This window comes from Drechmeria coniospora, chromosome 01 (genome assembly GCF_001625195.1).
Source record: "Drechmeria coniospora strain ARSEF 6962 chromosome 01, whole genome shotgun sequence".
Classification (NCBI taxonomy): domain Eukaryota; kingdom Fungi; phylum Ascomycota; class Sordariomycetes; order Hypocreales; family Ophiocordycipitaceae; genus Drechmeria; species Drechmeria coniospora.
Genome location: NC_054389.1, coordinates 11,788,382 through 11,805,059, shown reverse-complemented (window position 1 = coordinate 11,805,059; position 16,678 = coordinate 11,788,382). Strand labels below are relative to the sequence as shown.

At 53.8% G+C, this 16,678-nt stretch overlaps 5 protein-coding genes across 5 annotated transcripts; 3 read left to right on the top strand and 2 right to left on the bottom strand.

Annotated features, from left to right (window-relative positions):
• Positions 1-1,321: 1,321 nt before the first annotated feature.
• Positions 1,322-1,923, top strand: DCS_03140 (uncharacterized protein; the record flags this gene model as incomplete). The annotated part of the gene is made up of 2 exons (XM_040800464.1): positions 1,322-1,459; positions 1,525-1,923. The coding sequence occupies 2 exons, from the start codon at positions 1,322-1,324 to the stop codon at positions 1,921-1,923; spliced, it is 537 nt and encodes a 178-aa protein (XP_040661347.1).
• A 993-nt stretch (positions 1,924-2,916) lies between these two features.
• Positions 2,917-4,338, top strand: DCS_03139 (Snf7; the record flags this gene model as incomplete). Its single annotated transcript, XM_040800463.1, has 2 exons — positions 2,917-2,966; positions 3,045-4,338. The coding sequence occupies 2 exons, from the start codon at positions 2,917-2,919 to the stop codon at positions 4,336-4,338; spliced, it is 1,344 nt and encodes a 447-aa protein (XP_040661346.1).
• A 444-nt stretch (positions 4,339-4,782) lies between these two features.
• DCS_03138 (Postreplication repair E3 ubiquitin-protein ligase rad18) lies at positions 4,783-6,083 on the bottom strand (the record flags this gene model as incomplete). Its single annotated transcript, XM_040800462.1, has 2 exons — positions 4,783-5,510; positions 5,567-6,083. 2 exons carry the CDS (start codon positions 6,081-6,083, stop codon positions 4,783-4,785), a joined length of 1,245 nt encoding a protein of 414 aa, XP_040661345.1.
• A 3,488-nt stretch (positions 6,084-9,571) lies between these two features.
• DCS_03137 (uncharacterized protein) lies at positions 9,572-10,387 on the top strand (the record flags this gene model as incomplete). The annotated part of the gene is made up of 2 exons (XM_040800461.1): positions 9,572-10,303; positions 10,349-10,387. 2 exons carry the CDS (start codon positions 9,572-9,574, stop codon positions 10,385-10,387), a joined length of 771 nt encoding a protein of 256 aa, XP_040661344.1.
• Positions 10,388-11,693: 1,306 nt separating this feature from the next.
• DCS_03136 (subtilisin-like serine protease PR1C) lies at positions 11,694-14,532 on the bottom strand (the record flags this gene model as incomplete). The annotated part of the gene is made up of 3 exons (XM_040800460.1): positions 11,694-13,934; positions 13,985-14,353; positions 14,413-14,532. The coding sequence occupies 3 exons, from the start codon at positions 14,530-14,532 to the stop codon at positions 11,694-11,696; spliced, it is 2,730 nt and encodes a 909-aa protein (XP_040661343.1).
• Between the last annotated feature and the right edge of the window lie 2,146 nt (positions 14,533-16,678).

The following is a 16,678-nucleotide window of genomic DNA, read 5'->3' as shown; positions in this document are numbered from 1 at the left end:
CTTGTGAATGTACTGCTTGCATGTTCAACTATATCCTGTCTGTCATCTTGCACAGCTTGCATGCATATCCTGTCTGTCATCTTGTGCAGCTTGCATGCACATCTTGCATGTCGTCTTGTACAGCTTGCATGCACATCCTGTCTGTCATCTTGTACAGCTTGCATGCACATCTTGCATGTCATCTTGCACATCTTGCATGTCATCTTGCATGTCATCTTGCATGTCATCTTGCACATCATCTTGCATGTGCATCTTGCATGCCATCGTGCATGTGCATCTGTTGCTACACTGTACAAGTACTGCGCTGCGCCGCACGAGTCCACCGACGTGCATGTACTCCAACAGTGCATACAGAATTGTACACTCGGCTGCCAGTGCTTGCACCGAACATGGAGTTGTGCACCCCCTCTGCAAGTGCAGGCACATGTGCTCCGAACTCCCTACCCCTCTCTGTCTCATGTGTCTCGAATGGACGTGAGAATCCATCAACGCCTACTCCTCCTCTGGCATCCCTATCATTGTCTCGGCCTTGCTCTGGCCCCATCTCAGCGGCATACCGGTTCGAAGCTGGCCGAGTATAGGATTTCCCGCTGAGCGAGCTCGACGATGCTGGCTCCGTCCGTCCTGCTTGCCGTCCTCCTCGCGTCGTGAACGGGCGGCGGCCACGATGCCGACGATGGAGTTTGATGGGCAAGACATTCATGCATTTTCGCCCTCAACTCTTCGTCACCCACACGTCCATTCAGCCTTGTCCCGTCTCCCTTGTCTTTTTTTTTTCATCCCTCGTCCGAGGTCCCAGGTCTCGGGTCCCAAGTCCTAGTGCCCAGTGCCGTGCCGGGTCTGGCTCGGCAGGGGGCCATCTCGTCAATGGCCGTCGATGGCCGTCGTTGTGTGCCTGTTCTTCGTCCCACGACACCTTTGCACGGCATTGACCACCGAATCAGCTGCCAGCACGGCGTCGATTGTTCGAATGCCGCCCGCTGGAGCTCGTCGACGTCTCGCCAATTCCTCCTGGCATCTGCCCTGCCGACGCCACCGAAGATGTCCAACTGCCGTGTCTCAGATCTCGGCCTCATTCGCAGCTCGTCCTACTGTTCCATGGAACCACCATGGAGAAATGTTTGGCGCGATCCAAACACAACGCCGCAGGTAGAAGCACACCACGCCGTCCTGCATCCCACCATTCGAACCATTGCCTGGCTGCGCTGGCCCTCCGTGCTGCCGACGCCCTTTCTCGTTTCCTTTCCCCATCCCTCTCGACACCGAGACTCTTGACAAGGCAGTCAAGGGACGCCGACAATCCGATCAGCATCCCCCGGGTATGGATGCCGAGCAGGAATGGGTGAGGAGCCGTGTCCAGAATGTTTTGGTCGATCCCAACGCCGCACATGGCCGGAACACGTCCCATGCTCGTCGCCGAGTCGTGCCCTTCCTGTCCTCCCGTTCAGCTGTCATGCGCGTCAAGTCGATGCATGGAACACACTCCCATGTTTGCCGAGTCAAAGGTTCCCCAGCTCATGACAGAAGACGGCCGAGGCCGTGCACATTCATACAGCGGATGATCAGCTCGAGCATGGTCACGCCTGCGCCCCGTCTACAGCAACTACCAGTGCCTTGTCTACAGCAACCACCGGTGCCCCGTCTACGGCAACTACCAGTGCCCCGTCTACAGCAACCACCGGTGCCCCGTCTACAGCAACTACCGGTGCCCCGTCTACAGCAACTACCAGTGCCCCGTCTACAGCAACTACCGGTGCCCCGTCTACAGCAACTACCGGTGCCCCGTCTACAGCAACTGTCGTCGCCTCGCCGCCCCGATATGAGCTGCCGATCCATCGCCATCCATCCTTTCCTCTCCGCCAACCCTTCCAGCCCTGTGACGAGAACGGTGGCCTAACTGCCGCCTCCATCCATGGCGCGTAGGATTCTTGTTGTTTACGCTTACACATGCATAGGTACTTCCTCATACAGCAATACTGGCAGGTGTAATTGTATGTGCAGAGTACAAGGAATACTGTGCGCCGTAGTTGTACTTGTACAGTACGCCGTGCATACGATACCCCGTTAAGCCAATTAGCTGCCAATATCCAAGACACTTATATCTATATGCAGTGCTCACACATGCATAGGTACTAACTTATACAACAATACTGTCATGTGTAATTGCATGTGCAGAGTACAAGGAATACTGTACGCCGTAGATGTGCTTGCAAGTACAGTATTCCGTACTGTACAGTACGTCCGACACCCCGTTAAGCCAATTAGCTGCCAATATCCAAGACAGTTATATATCTATATGCCGTGATTACGCATGTATAGTTACCAACTTACTGTATACAGCAATACTGGCATGTGTAATTGCATGTGCAGAGTGCAAGGCATACCGTGTGCTGTAGATGTGCTTGTACAGTAGTCCGTACTGTGCAGTACGTCCGACACCCCGTTAAGCCAATTAGCTGCCAATATCCATGACAATTATATCTATATGCAGTGCTTACCGATGCATAGGTACCAACTTATACGGCAATACTGGCATGTGTAATTGCATGTGCAGAGTACAAGGAATACCGCGTGCCGTAGTCCGTACTGTACAGTAAGTACTCCGTGCATACGACACCCCGTTAAGCCAATTGGCTGCCAATATCCATGACAGGTGGGCCCCAACGCCTCGAGTGACCATGATTCAGGCATCTGATTGTTCCATTGTCACGGCTCGCTCCAAACAATGCTCCGTCCACAACATCCATCCTCCCGCCTCCCGCATGCTCCGTCCCTTTGCCGCCCGTCGTTGGCACATGCGGCGCCGCTAGATGCACGATATCGTCTACGCATAGGGGAATCTGTCCGCATCCGGCCTGGCCAAGGAAACATCTCGGAACGCGCCGAAGCGTGCACGCGTCGCACGTCGCCGGAACCATGGGCGAGCTCGCCGACTATCTGATGCAACATGACGCCAACTTTCACAAGTAAACCCTCGCGAGCCCCGTCAACGTCCCATTCCACCTCCTCGCACGTAGCTGACGGGAACCCCACCACGCCTACAGAGCTCGTCTGCCCGCGCTGTACTCGGACTTTCGATCGCAGCGGACGCTGAACCCCGATGGCTATCGAGCCAACGTCTCGGCCTGGCGCACCGCCCTCGCTCGTCTTGCCTTGCTCGGCCGTCTGTCGACCCCCGGCTCCGGCTCGAGCTTGTTCGTCCTCTCTCTCGACGAGTCCCTGCTGCGGTCTCTCGAGAGCAGGCACTACGGCCAACCGTTGGCCTTGGGCACGGCCGTTCGCGAAGCCGTTTCCGCCAAGCATCTCTTTCCCCTGCGGCAGTTCCTCGACTCGCCCGGAAACCTGCACCGGCAGGGCTGGTTGGATCTGCCCACCGGTCTCGTCGGCTGGACGCTGCGCCAGCTGGGAATCGCTGCTTCGTCACCGGCCGAGGACACGCTCCCCCGCGGGCAGTTCGTCGTGACGGAAAATCTAGAGACGGCCGCCGTCGAGCTCGGGCGGAGAACGGCCGACAAGGCGTCACGATTCGACCGCGTCCTGGCCAAATCCCAGTTTCGCGACGCCTACGCGACTAGTCTCGTCGCCGGCCAGCGACTTTCCGACACCGACATGGAGGTGCTGCTCACCTTCCTGCGGCGGGACAAAAAATTGATCGCCTACGACGGCCAGACGGTGCGGCTGCGCGCAGCGGGCGAGCCCGAGGACATCACGGACGAGGACACGACCATCGCGTCCATCAAGCATCTGACGGCGAGCCTCGAGCGTCAAGCGGCACTGCTCAACGGGCGTATCGATGAGCTGAGCGACGATGCGAAAAACGCCGTCCGTCGCAAGAACCGACTCGCCGCCCTGGCAGCCCTCAAGTCGAAGAAACTGGCCGAGTCCTCGCTGGCCCAGCGCTACGCAACGCTGGGAAAGCTCGAGGAGGTGGCGGCCAAGATCGAGCAGGCCTCGGACCAGGTTCAGCTCGTCAACATCATGAAGTCATCGGCCGGCGTGTTGCAAGCCCTCAAGGCCAAAGTCGGCGACACCGACGAGCTCGAAGACGTCATTGACCGGCTGAGAAGGCATACGAGCGATGCCGACCAAGTCGCCTCCATCCTGGCAGGCTCCATGGGAACCACCATCGATGATACCGCCGTCGATGAGCGTCTGCTGGAGCTGGAACTGGAGGAGGGGGCCGAGCAGGCGGCGCAGCACCGAGAGGAGACGTCGTCAAAGGAGCAAGCAATGTTGGAATCCCTGCCTTCCGTCCCGGCCGAAGCCCTACCGGACCGAGCAAAAGTGCCGACGCCAACCTCAGACACGGGCATTGCGAGCTTGTCCCTGGTGGACTAGCGGCGCCAGGATATGCCATTGCCTCCAGGAAACGGCCTCGCACGTCCTGTGCTTCAGGCCATCATCACCACCGAAGCAGCAACAGCATCTCCGACTCGTGCATGGAGAATGGCATTGCTCTAAACAGGCAAACGATATACTATGCGTGGAATAGAAAAGTCATCATCATCCAACGTAGCCAGCCTCCTACTTCGTCCTGAGGCTAACTATATATGTGTATTTACATAGGATGCGATGGCACGAGCCCGACGTTGACCCTCCGAGTTCTGGCGTTTCAAGTTCGTTGCCCGTATGGCTTCATGTTCGCTGCCCGTATGGCTTCATGTTCGTTGCCCGCATGGCCCATCATGCACAGCCGGATCCCCAGGCTGCGTAGAATCGTACCGAGAAAACCGAGAGGAGAGACGGACGCCAACGCTTCAATCCATCAGCGCCAAGCTTCGTCTAAGCAATGGCGGCATCTGCATGCGGCTCCTCAGAATCCAGCTCACGTTCTGCGGCTTCCTTGGAGTCTCCGTCCTTTTTATTGACGCTCTCATGAACGGAAGCGGCCAATGCACCTGGCGAAATGACGCCTTGCGGCGGCATGCTCACGTCTGCTGCCCCGTCGGCGGCAGAAGATGGGGGAACCGGCCCGGCCTTTTCCTTTGCCGAGTCCTTTCCCGATCTCTTGGCGTTGGCGATGAGATCTCTAAAGGCTAAATCGTGCGTCGAAGCCCAGGCGGTGCCGTCAAAATCCTTGTCCCTGATGGTCGCCGCGATTTGCATCGCCCTCCCGGTGGTTGGCGCTCGACCGCCCTGCGTTCTCTCCCACACGTCTAGGTCTTGGAGCAGCTCGCCCCGGCGTTTCGGGTACGCGGCGTCGCAGTTGGCGTTCCACAAGGTCAGCCATTCCTTGTGCCGCTTCTCCAGAAGAGCGCGAGGCCCTTGGCTGGACAATCCCAGCTCCGTCATTTTCTTCCGCAGAGCCTGGTCTTTGAGCATCGAATAGTTCAACGCTGGCAGGCGGTCTGGCAAGCTTTCTTTCCGTCGGCTTGCGTCGAAGGCGAGGTCAACCTTGTTCGGCTTGGCGCTCCCGGCCTTTGGCGTACCCGTGCAGGTTTCGACATGTTGAAAGACTTGCCAGGCCTTCATCGTGCGGTTGCAGATCGGACATGCCGCCATGCCATGGGCTGCCAAGGAAGATTAGCGACGGACTCGAGACTGGTTCGCCAAGGTGGTGTGTTACCCTCCTCCTGAGATGCTTCCACCACCATCGCGTCATCGTCATCGTGCTCCGGAGAAGCTTGTTGGGAGGCGGCGAACGCATCGCTCTCGCGCATCCTGCTCAGCCGTGATGAAGTCCGTGTCCGTTTTCGTGCTGCACCTGGCTGCTCCCCCGGCTGCTCCCCCGGCTGCTCTTCTGGGGCCGCCCGTTTGCGAGGATGGCTCTCGGCCAGGTCACCCCTCGCCGCGTTCAAGATGCTCGTCCTGGCTTTCATCAAGGCCTCGGCGGCCTCCTCGACGGACCAGTTGCATCGCAGCTTGAGCTCTTGCTCGGGCGTGCGGCAGAGCGGGCACTTGCCGTCGTTGGACAGTGCCCGCCGGATGCAGAGGGAGCAAAAGGTGTGAGAGCATGACGTGATCATGGGCGTTTTGAAAAAGTCTTTGCATACTTGGCAGCGAAGGGCGGCCTCGACGGCGGCCAGGCCAGAGAGAGGCGTCGTCAGCCAGTCGGTCGAGTCGGAGACTTCGTCGACGGCCATTTCTCCGTCGGGCAAGATGTCTCGGAGGCGGTCGACGGGTGCGGCGGTGGTGTTCGTTGGCGAAGCATGTAGCCGGTCAGCATGGACCCACGCAAATACTTGTACGTGACATCAACGTGGTTATCGTCACACAGAGGAGAACCGGCTCGTCCGTGGGAAGCCGTCGTGACGTTTCGCGACGAAGCGATCGCGTACGATGGATAGTACGCGGCAACCGCTAAATGATTGTCCCGGCGCTAGGCCGATTTAGTGCCGTCGACGGCAGCTGGGATTAATTAATCACGGCGCTAAGGAGTATGAGGCAACAGAGAAAAAAGGGGGTCCGCCCGGACTACTAGGGCTACAACGAATCAAGGATCGTGAGATAGGGCAGAATCAGAATCAATATATTGGTGTTCTTGATGATGTTGTTGCCAACTACCAGGTGTCCTCTGTGCCTGCTTAAGTAGGCGCAGTTAATAAATATTCCGGTGTTATGATATTAGGCTTTGCCTAATAGAGCCATGTCCTAGGACAGAGTCACGTGCGGTAGCACATGACTCGTATCCTATGACTAAGATGCCTAGTACCTTGAGTTAACAACTATTTCCGACCACTAGATATTAGTAGTACTAGTGACTCCATAATTACGTTAGTAATAGGTTGTAGACCGTAACCAGTTGATTAGGGTATAATCTGTATTGAACGCTAACTAGCTATCTATCTAATGAGTGACTACGAAGGGGGTTTTATATATATCGAGGTTCAATGCTGCATCACTTAGATCATCGGGATCGAAGCCATAATCCCGTTGATCCGTTCGATCCAAGGGATTATTGCAGTAGCGCATATGTAGCTGTCGATCCACCGTTGATTGGTCGATTGCACCGACTATTGTTCCGTCCTCCCTGTATTGCTGCAGTACAGGCGACCGTTTCTGCGGCCGCCCGTATAACCTTAAACCGAGGACGTAACACGATATCCCCCTCCTGTTGGTCTTGTCCGCAAGACCTGATAGATAAACCGCCTATCCGCCTCCTAAACTGTAAGTTGTTTTGTTTTTGGTACCCCTCTTTTTGCGATATCGCTCTAACGCTATGTCTAGTCGAATCTTAAAACCTCGATCCTCCAGAAAGTCCGAGAAGCGGTCGAGCTTATTTGCTTTAATCGACGAGACTAGTCAAATAACAATGCCTTGCTCCTTTTGTGCGCAAAAGGGTCTTGTCTGCAAAACAGTTGACAGCGTGTCGCGGTGTTCCGAGTGCGTTCGGCGAGGTAAATCTTGTGATAGCGCTAGAGTTACTACATCTGCCGGTATATAGTCCTTTTCGACCTTTCTCAGATTATGCGTCCTAACTGATTTTTCGTCTAGCGAATCGTCTAATTGCCGAGAAGCGTCGAATTAAGCGCAAGGAAGATACCACCGAAGAGTTACTCCTTTGTTTGCAACAACAGCTGAACGAAAAACAGCAGCAACTAAACGAGAAGATATCGAGATTAAGGCGTTTGCGTATGCAGAAGAAAGCAATCATCATTTGTGGTCACGAGATGATACAGAGAGGGTTGAAATCTTTGGATGAGTTGGAGGAAGCGGACCGGGAAGAAGAAGCTCGTCAAAAGGAGCTGGAAAATATACAGCGACAAGAGGCGGAAGTGATTGCCCAAGTGCAATCCGCCTGTTCGTTGGATATTATTGATTGGTTGGGTTTTGCCTCTAATCCTTCGTTGTATTTCGGCGCAGCTGCCTCTAGCGAGTAGTGAGACTGGCATAAAGAAATCTAGCGACTCCTGGTCGGGGAGCCGCGGGATGCTCGACGCCTAACAGGTCAATGAGACGTATGGTAGAGTCGTCGAGCGAGTGCCTCGCAGTTTGTCCTGGTGAAAAACCTCGAGGCGGATGAAGTAAGGGTCAAACCAATAGCCACCTAAGCACTGGGTGTTGATAAGATCTCCCCTGCTCCCATCAGTGGAGTTGAAATAAACAGAGCAGCATCCACAATTGGCACAGTCCGCGTGGCTGGGGTCGGGGCCCCATACGCCGGAAATCTGGCCACAGCCCTCCCGAGCCAACTCGTAGCGTTCAAACGTCGGGCGGCAGCCGTCGTTGGACCAGGCTCCTAGTGTACAGGCAGCGGCCAGATCGCATCGGGATGGTCCGGCTCCCATCCCTTAGGTGTTCACTAGAATTACTAACCTGAGAGAAGCAAGGATACCTATGTGGAGAAGTTTTGTTGTTGCTTGTATTTTTCTTTGTTGGAGATGCAGTTTAGATGACGGAGCAGTTGGTAATTCTTCAGTTTGTCGTCTTTGGCTGAGAGATAGGCCGTCTTTTATATGTCGGTTTTTGTTAGTTTTTGGCGCTAGTAATATTGTCGTAGAAGTGACCGGCAGTAGGTCAAATTCCGAAGTGGCTCCCAAGTATTCTCTTCGGGTCCAGAATCTTTCCATTTAATGAGGTATTTTTGTTTTTGGCTAATCCTTCTTACGTTAAGGATTCGTTCGACTTCGTATTCTGGTTCATTTTCTATTGCAATTTCCAAATGTAGTTTAGCGTTCCTTGGCGCTGGATCTAGTAGTGAGATGTAAAAGAGTGGATGAACTCGTATAATCTTAGGTAGCGAAAGTTTATAGTTAGCTTTTAATATAACCCGTTTGTATTATAATAGTAGGCTTTGCCTAATAGAGCTATGTCCTAGGACAGAGTCACGTGCTACCGCACGTAACTTGTTTCCTATGACTAAGCAGGTATTGGAGTACTTATACTCCAATGCCTAGTACTTTGTGTTAGAGTTCCGTAGATTTCTTAACAACTATTTCCGACCACTAGATCCTGGTAGTACTAGTGACTCCATAACATGTCTAATTGTATTAGTAGCATAAGGTACATTAAAGTCCTTACTATCTGTTGGTATACCAGTTAGTCGGTTGCGGACAAGGGAGTAAGAGGTATTGTTATAGCCTGTTTAAGTACTCCTGGCTGTAGCGGTATTACTACTGCCTTGGCCTCCTTCAACCCAAATCGGGATAGGGCTTTGACTGCTTTCGCTTTACACACTCCTTGCAACGAGATAATCCCTCCACCATCCTGCAGCGCAGGTGACGGGAAGAGCAAAAGGAACACGGCATCACCTCGTACCCGTACGAATCGATAAACGCAATCAGAATTTCGTTCTTAGATTTCTTTCTGCCGGAAGACTTACTCTTCGTGATACGGGTTGCGCGGCTCGACATGGTGTCAGAACGACATCATAAAAGAATAAGAATAAGGGGCAACTCACGGGGAAAAATGCAAGAGAAAGGAAGAACGCCTGTGTGCGCGCTGGAACCCAACGGCAAAGACAACGGGTGTGTCCCGTTCAAATGCACCAGGTCGCATCACGGGCCTACCGCGGGGAAGACAAACAAGTGAAGTCACGTGATCTTGCAAAGCTTTAGAGTACTTACAAATCGCGGACCCTCAAACGCACTCACTATTCGCATCCGATTCATCATCCGTTCTGCTCATCGACATGATATCTGAAAACATTGTTCGGAGGCATTGGGCCCGAAGACGTACAAACATCCAGTGGCTACCTACAGACCAGGGTCAGTGCCTTATTGTCCCTTGTCAGCAGTGTCCTGGCCTGGATGACCACATCAGGCTTGAACTGGCAGTGGAGGATGAGCGCAAACTCCTCATAAACAACGTCGAACTATATCCCGACCCCGACGCAGAACACGGGCTGTTCATGACGGCCTTCATCGATGACGATGGCGTCAAGGGAGGAAAATCCCGGGAGCATACCATTGGCTATGGTCTCAGCGTGGCGTTCAAAGCACGGGACGAAGTTGAGCGGGTCGAACTAGTTGACGTGGACTGCCGGATTCGTCAGGTTGACCGCCAGAGGGTCTACGGCGTTCCAACCATCCACGTGCAACTCATCAAGCTCGCAACCGGACAAGTCCTCATCGGCAACGTGGCGACTAGAAATGACGCTGGCGGGGATTGTAGTGCTGCGCAATGCTGGGCTTACCAGTTCGCCCATGGTGTGTTTCGAAGCATCAGCGAGGACTTTTTACACTGTTGCGCCAGACAACGTCTAAACCTTCCGGGCAACTTGTTTCACAACACCACACATCTCCTTCGCCCTTGGAGATATGCTCTACAGGGGGGTCCTGAAGGACGAACACTCCAGCCGGCCCTGCTCGATCTCTGTGCTGTTGCCATGTTAGTATCACTTATGGTGCTTCTTTATAAGGCGGTAAGCAAGCGATGGAGGCGCAGGACAAAGACACCGACGTTATAGAACGGGAACAAGGACGAATATCTACCTTGGAAAACTTAGGTCATGGGGGCACGACCTTGGGGGAGGGAGACATTGTGTTACGACCCTACGTAACGAGACCGACCACAAGGGGCGGGTCAGGCACGTGATACATAGAATGAACCACTCTTGATGGCCTAGGTCAAACAGGCGGTCTATGGCACAACGGTACGGGGCGAAACACACAACGGACCAATAGTGTATAGGAGCAAAGGTCACTCCTCGCTCCCTAAGTGCAAGGAACTGTTATGGAGTCACTAGTACTACCAGCATCTAGTGGTCGGAAATGGTTGTCAAGAAATCTACTGAGCTCTAACTCTACAAGGCATTGGAGTACTTATACTCCAATGCCTACTTAGTCATACAATGTGAGTCACGTGCTACGGCACGTGACTCTATCCTATAACATAGCTCCGTTAGGCAAAGCCTAACATTATAACATGCTGCTTCTTTTCCGGATAGCAATTTGCGCGGGGATGCATACCGGGCTTATAACGAATGCAACAGAGGGAAAAGGGCGTCCGCCCGGACTAGGGCTATAACGAATCAAGGATCATAAGATGGGGCAGAATCAATCTATTGGTGTTCTTCTTAATGATGTTGTTGCCAACCACCAGGTGTCCTCTGTGCCTGCTTAAGTAGGCGCAGATGTAGATACCGTTACGTAACTAACTACCCGGACTTTAACCCCATTACAGGCCCGTTGACGCGTCGGCGCGACAGAGTAATATTACTGAAGCACATGTACTGTAGAGTTCGGAGCACTTGTATGAAAAGTACAGCACAGTGCAACTACTCAAGTATATTACAAGAACTCTACTTACAGTACTTGCAGTACGGAGGACTTGCACCAACTTGTACTTCCTGTGCTGTAGTAAGTACTTACACCTACCTTATTGTACTGTGCAGTACTTAGTTAATGCATGCACATCTACTTACTATACTGTAGTGCCTGTACTCCGTACCAGTGTAACTGTACTGTACTGTAAGTACTGCACAGTGTTGGCTTGTGCCCCAGACGGTGTGGTAGTGACTGCAGGGTACTCCGTACTTGCATGAACAGTACTTGCGGCAATGCAAAGTATTACCGTATTAGGAATTAATTAATTCCATCGAGCAAGAGCACTGAATAAGACGTCCACTTTGAGCAAGCAAAGACGTGTAATTGCATATACTTGGATGCAAAGCACTGTACTTTGCTGTAATGCAATTATACATACATGTAGGTATGCAGTAAAGCGTCCTTACAATTACACAACTCCGACCAAGCTGGCAATCCCCTCATCGACAGCATTCAAACGCAACAATATCAAATGTGGCTCCATGTCTATGAAGCATCGCATCTCGTTCCCTGGCACCATCGTCTCCGGTGTGCCGATACATTCGCCTTTTGATAGTTGATCTCAAAGGGCATCGTCTCGCTCTCGTCCCAGTCGGCTCTATCCTCTGCATTTCCAAAGATCCTCAAGGCACGGACGACAAACTTATACCTGCCCGCCGGCGCCCACTTGCCCGAGTCGAGCTGCCCTTTCCAGCTGTACACCCTGTCGCCACGGTGGCGGTACCTGAGTGGGAAGCCATACGGCTGGCCGATGGTCGTGTGCCCCCAGTACTCGGTCGTCAGGTTCTCCGGCAGCCCATGGGTCTTCAGTGGCACAATGTGCGCCGTCACGAGCGGCGACCCAACGGTTAGGTTCGTGACGAGACCGGGCAAGCCAACTCCCTTGGCCGGCTTGTCGCCAGGTCTCGGAACAGTAAAGGTCGTGTTCGTTGCGTTCGCCGGAATGGCAGTATAGTTCCAGTCGCCCCAGTACTGAGCCATGAAGGTATTTCCCGACGGTAAAACCGTCGCGTTGTGGAGCGATCCGGTGAGGCCCTGGTAAGGTATCGTCAGGGAGGTATCATCCGTGCCGTTCACGGCGATCCAGCCGGACCATAGGGCTAGACGCTTCGCGTTCAGGCCGGACGGAGCAGTCGGCCGAACGTCAACCGAGGCCGACTGGCCGGGTCCGAGCCTGACGGAATTCTGGCTGAAGGTCATCACCGCCGCTTCCTGGACGGCTTCGTTGGGGAATTTGGCAGCGTTGATGGCTCCTTCGTCGAGGGTATACATGGTAATGGCCGGCATGTTGCCTAACGCGTAGGTGACTTCCTTTTCGCCGACGTTGCTGATGGTAATGGTCATAGACTTGATGAAATGATCCGTATCGTTAAAGGAAAAGGCAGCTGGCTGAACAAGGGTCGTGGCGTAAGCGGCATCGTACGCTTGAACGAGTCCACCTCCCTGCTGGGAAACCGGGGCATAGTAGTCACGGAAAGCATCTCCGTCATTGAAGAGTTGGGGTTTCGCCGTGGACGAGAGTAGGCTATTGATCAGTACGGGGTCAAATGTGCCACGGGCCTCGGCAATGAGGGCGATGATTCCGGCCACCATCGGGCAGGCCATTGATGTTCCGGAATGAATGGCATAACCACCAAGGGCCAGGGGATAGGTGGAGAGTATGTCCGCGCCAGGGGCGCCAACCAGCGGTTTCACCTCCATGTCCCAGGTAGGGCCCCAGGAAGTCGTGGCGGCGACAGCACCACCGGTGGCAGGTTTAGGGTTCGCAACCAGATGGCGATTCGACTTGCTGGCGTCGGGTATCGTTACCGTCACCTTCTTGCCGTCCCTGATGGCCTCCGCCCAGGCATCACCCACCTCCTTCGATACGGCGCCGGCGGCGAGAAGGCCGGTGAAGTCGTTGTGGGCCAAGCTCCCAGAAATGGTGCCAGAACTGGAAAATATAACATACTTGGCCCCCTTGGCCGCAGCATTAGAAATCTTTGCCTCAAATTGGCAGGCAGGACCGCGTCGGATCAGGACAACCTTGTTGCTTAGGTCCGGAGTGGTGTCGGGCAGCGGATGGCAAGCATCATCTTCGACGGTGGTATTGAGGCTGGTGGCATAGACTTGGAGCGTCGTCTCGTTCCAGGCCCTCGTCGCGGTGTGCTCAAAGCCGATGCTTACAATGTCCTTGCCGCCATCAATGTTGTACGTCACCTCCGATAACAGCGCAGGCGTTATGATGTTTTCGAACGACGCAACCGACGTTACGCCCTTGCCACTGGCAGGAGTAGCGACAGCAAAGAGACCCAAGGAACCCATATTACCCTGTGAGATGGTGCAGGGAACGCCCTTCTCGACGATGCGTTGGACGGTGAGGGCAATGGGGTCCGATGACCAGCCGAAATGAAAACCCAACGAGGCGGTGATGATATTGGCACCATTCTGATAGGCCATGTTGAAACCGGCAATCATCATGTCGGATGTCGTGGATCCATTGCAGTCGACAACACGGTACGCTCCTAGTGTAGCGCCGGGCGCGACGCCGGTAAAGCCGAACTTGGTATCTTGGGCGGCAATAATGCCAGCAACGTGGGTGCCATGGCCATCGCAGGTATCTATAGGGTCCTTGTCCGGGACAGGTATGCCGCCGGGCTCATAGGCATTGCCAATAACATCATAACCGAAGGAGACACGGTAGCCGTCGCCAAAACCGCCTCCGAGGGCCGGGTGGGTATAGTCAACCTGAAGCTCGGGTTAGAAAAAGGGGCCGGCCGTGGGCGACAAGGACGTACACCGGTATCAAGGATGGCAATCTTAATGCCTTTACCCGTCCATCCCTTTGCGCGCAGCATACTGACTTGGGTCATGATGTGGGTGGAAAAGGTATCCTCCGTCTCGTTCGCCCGGGCACGCTTCGTCAACCGATTCTTCCAGTCCCGAGGAGGATTGGACCCTGTCCATTTCGCCTTCGGATCGGCCGACTGGAATCGGCAGATGGGGTAAAAGGCCTGAACGTTGGGGTTTTCTGCCATCTTGGTCGCTATACTATAAGGGTCATCCTTGTCGAATATCTGGACGGAGGCGCCGTTGAAGAGTTCAAAGGTAAGATTCATTCGCAGGCTTCCGACTCTACCAACATGCTCGTAGAAGCTATCGAGGCCCTAGCAGAGTCAATGCCGGACTCTGACGCAGCGGCAAGCACGGCACGACAACAACTCACATGGCTGTCCTTGAGGAACTCGAAGATGTACGCGCCGGGCACGGCATCGGCGCAGCCGGAATAGGCCTGGGCCGTCGAGGCGAAGGCGGCAAGCGACACGACGTGTGCCACGCGGACCATGGTGTCTGAGATCAAAGGACAACAACGGTAGAAAGGCGGCTGCCGGTGACGGGTGACGAAAGAGAAGAAAGCAAAGCTCGGGTCGATGCCTTTATGTCGAGTGCTTGGGCATTCGATCTCGACGCGTCGACTGCGCTAGACAAGTGACCACCGCACGTACACTCGGGTCGTTTAGGACGCCAGACGATGATGTCAAGATCTTTATACGCTCACTTACTCGTACAGTGGCATGGACTCCTAGCCTAGTCCGAACGGAAGCATGCTTGCTTGCATGCACCACAAAGTGAATGGCTTGCACTTACCGTACATGCGAACGATACGCGCACGTCGTGGCTAGGACATGGGTGCTCACAAGTACAGGGTGCATAGGGAAATGCTCCTCCCTAGTCCCCAGATGCTCGCCATTGCTCCGGTTCTTCATCCAGCTTGCAGGCAAGGACGAGTGTCACGACAGGGGTCGAGGAGGCCAGCGGAGCCTCAAAGTAATCATGATGGGTATGCGAGCTGAACAAGGACACGCACATGACAGTATTGCTGATGCTCGTACACAAGAAGAGTACTGAATATTATCTGCACTTGCCTGCAGCCGTGCTCACACGGTTTATTGTGCATCGAGCACACGCACCACCGACGCTTCCTCGCGAGGCGCGTACATGTGCTGCGCGGGAGAGCTCAACTACGTGAACTTGGGTATGGCCAGGGAGTAGATGAACTGGCTCGATGGGTACTTTGCATGATTTCGTCATGCAGCAGTACATGCATCGTAAATATGGTGGTGAGTACTAATTCATGTGCAGGTACAGTAGTCATGCTACAGATTTCTGCCAGCAGTTCGAGCCGTTCATTGCTCATCCTTTCCAGCACGCATAAGCCTCCCCTCCGAATAGCACGTTTTTCGCGTTATAGCGTACAGGTAAGCTTATGCATTGTCCCTGCGCGTGTTTGAAATTGCGAGTAATACTTGATTACCGACAAGTCTGTTCAAATGCTAGCGAGTGATTAGGGGTAATAGGGGCTCCGCAATGGTTGCATGATTTTCCCCGCCTCCCCCAAGCACTGTCCTCGGTAGCACGTACATGGACAAATTCGCCAGTATGTTAATGAACAAATTATCCCGAGTTCCATCATTCCGATGACCCTTTGGTCCGGAAACGAAGCTAACGGCGTTAGCGTTGGCGTCAGCATCCATGGCGAGATGCCTTGAACAAACGAGGCTTTTCCGGCAATGATGAGCAACAATACATATTGCCGCATGGGGCAGGACGCCGCCGATGGTTTCTCACGGTCAACAGAAGCCAAGTACATGCAAGTGAGCGTGCAGACTACGGTACAGGCACTGGCAAAGGGTGGGTGGTATGCCCCATCTTGGCCGGGTTCCGTTGGGAAACAGCAGCATTGACGACAATACAGCCGATGAGACCTCTGCATAGCTAGTATCATGTAGACGAGGGCAGACGAGATACAGCCGGAACGATAGCAGGAGAAGGAGGTTGTGTATCGATGTAGGCCTGGGCCGTCAAGCTACTCAGTAGAAGCATGGTGAGTGAGAGTTAGCTACTGTACAGGCACTCCATTCAACCGTGCAAGCAAGACGATGTATTACGTCATTATGCGTGCAGCTATGATGAATACCTAGTAACACTACGGCCACGGAGTATCGTACTGCAGTTGCAACAACCTCGCAGGCGGTTGAGCTTGGCACTAGAATCGGACACGCGATATGATTAGCGCGGTTAACGCGGGCTATCGCGGCAGCGATCTTGATGCAGCTAAGCGAGCATGCACTTGTGCGGTATTCTGGTAATACCACATTCTGTACAAGTAGACAGTACATGCTTATATGCGGATCATATGCTGTAAGCACAGTACAGTACGAGTACGTGCAAGTACTTATTTGCCAGTACAGTGCGGAGTACAAGTACAAGTTCTTGTGCGGACCACTGGATCACATGTACAGTACTGTACAACTACCATACGGTGTACTCCTTACGTGTACACGTTCACTCAAATGCTCCGTACAAAACTATAGGTGTGAGAGTACTTTCAAGTACTGTCCGGAGTATTACATGCACGTAATCGTATATATATTATTACTGCAAGTACGGGGTATAGAGTACACTGGTACAGCAAGTAATACAGCATCTCA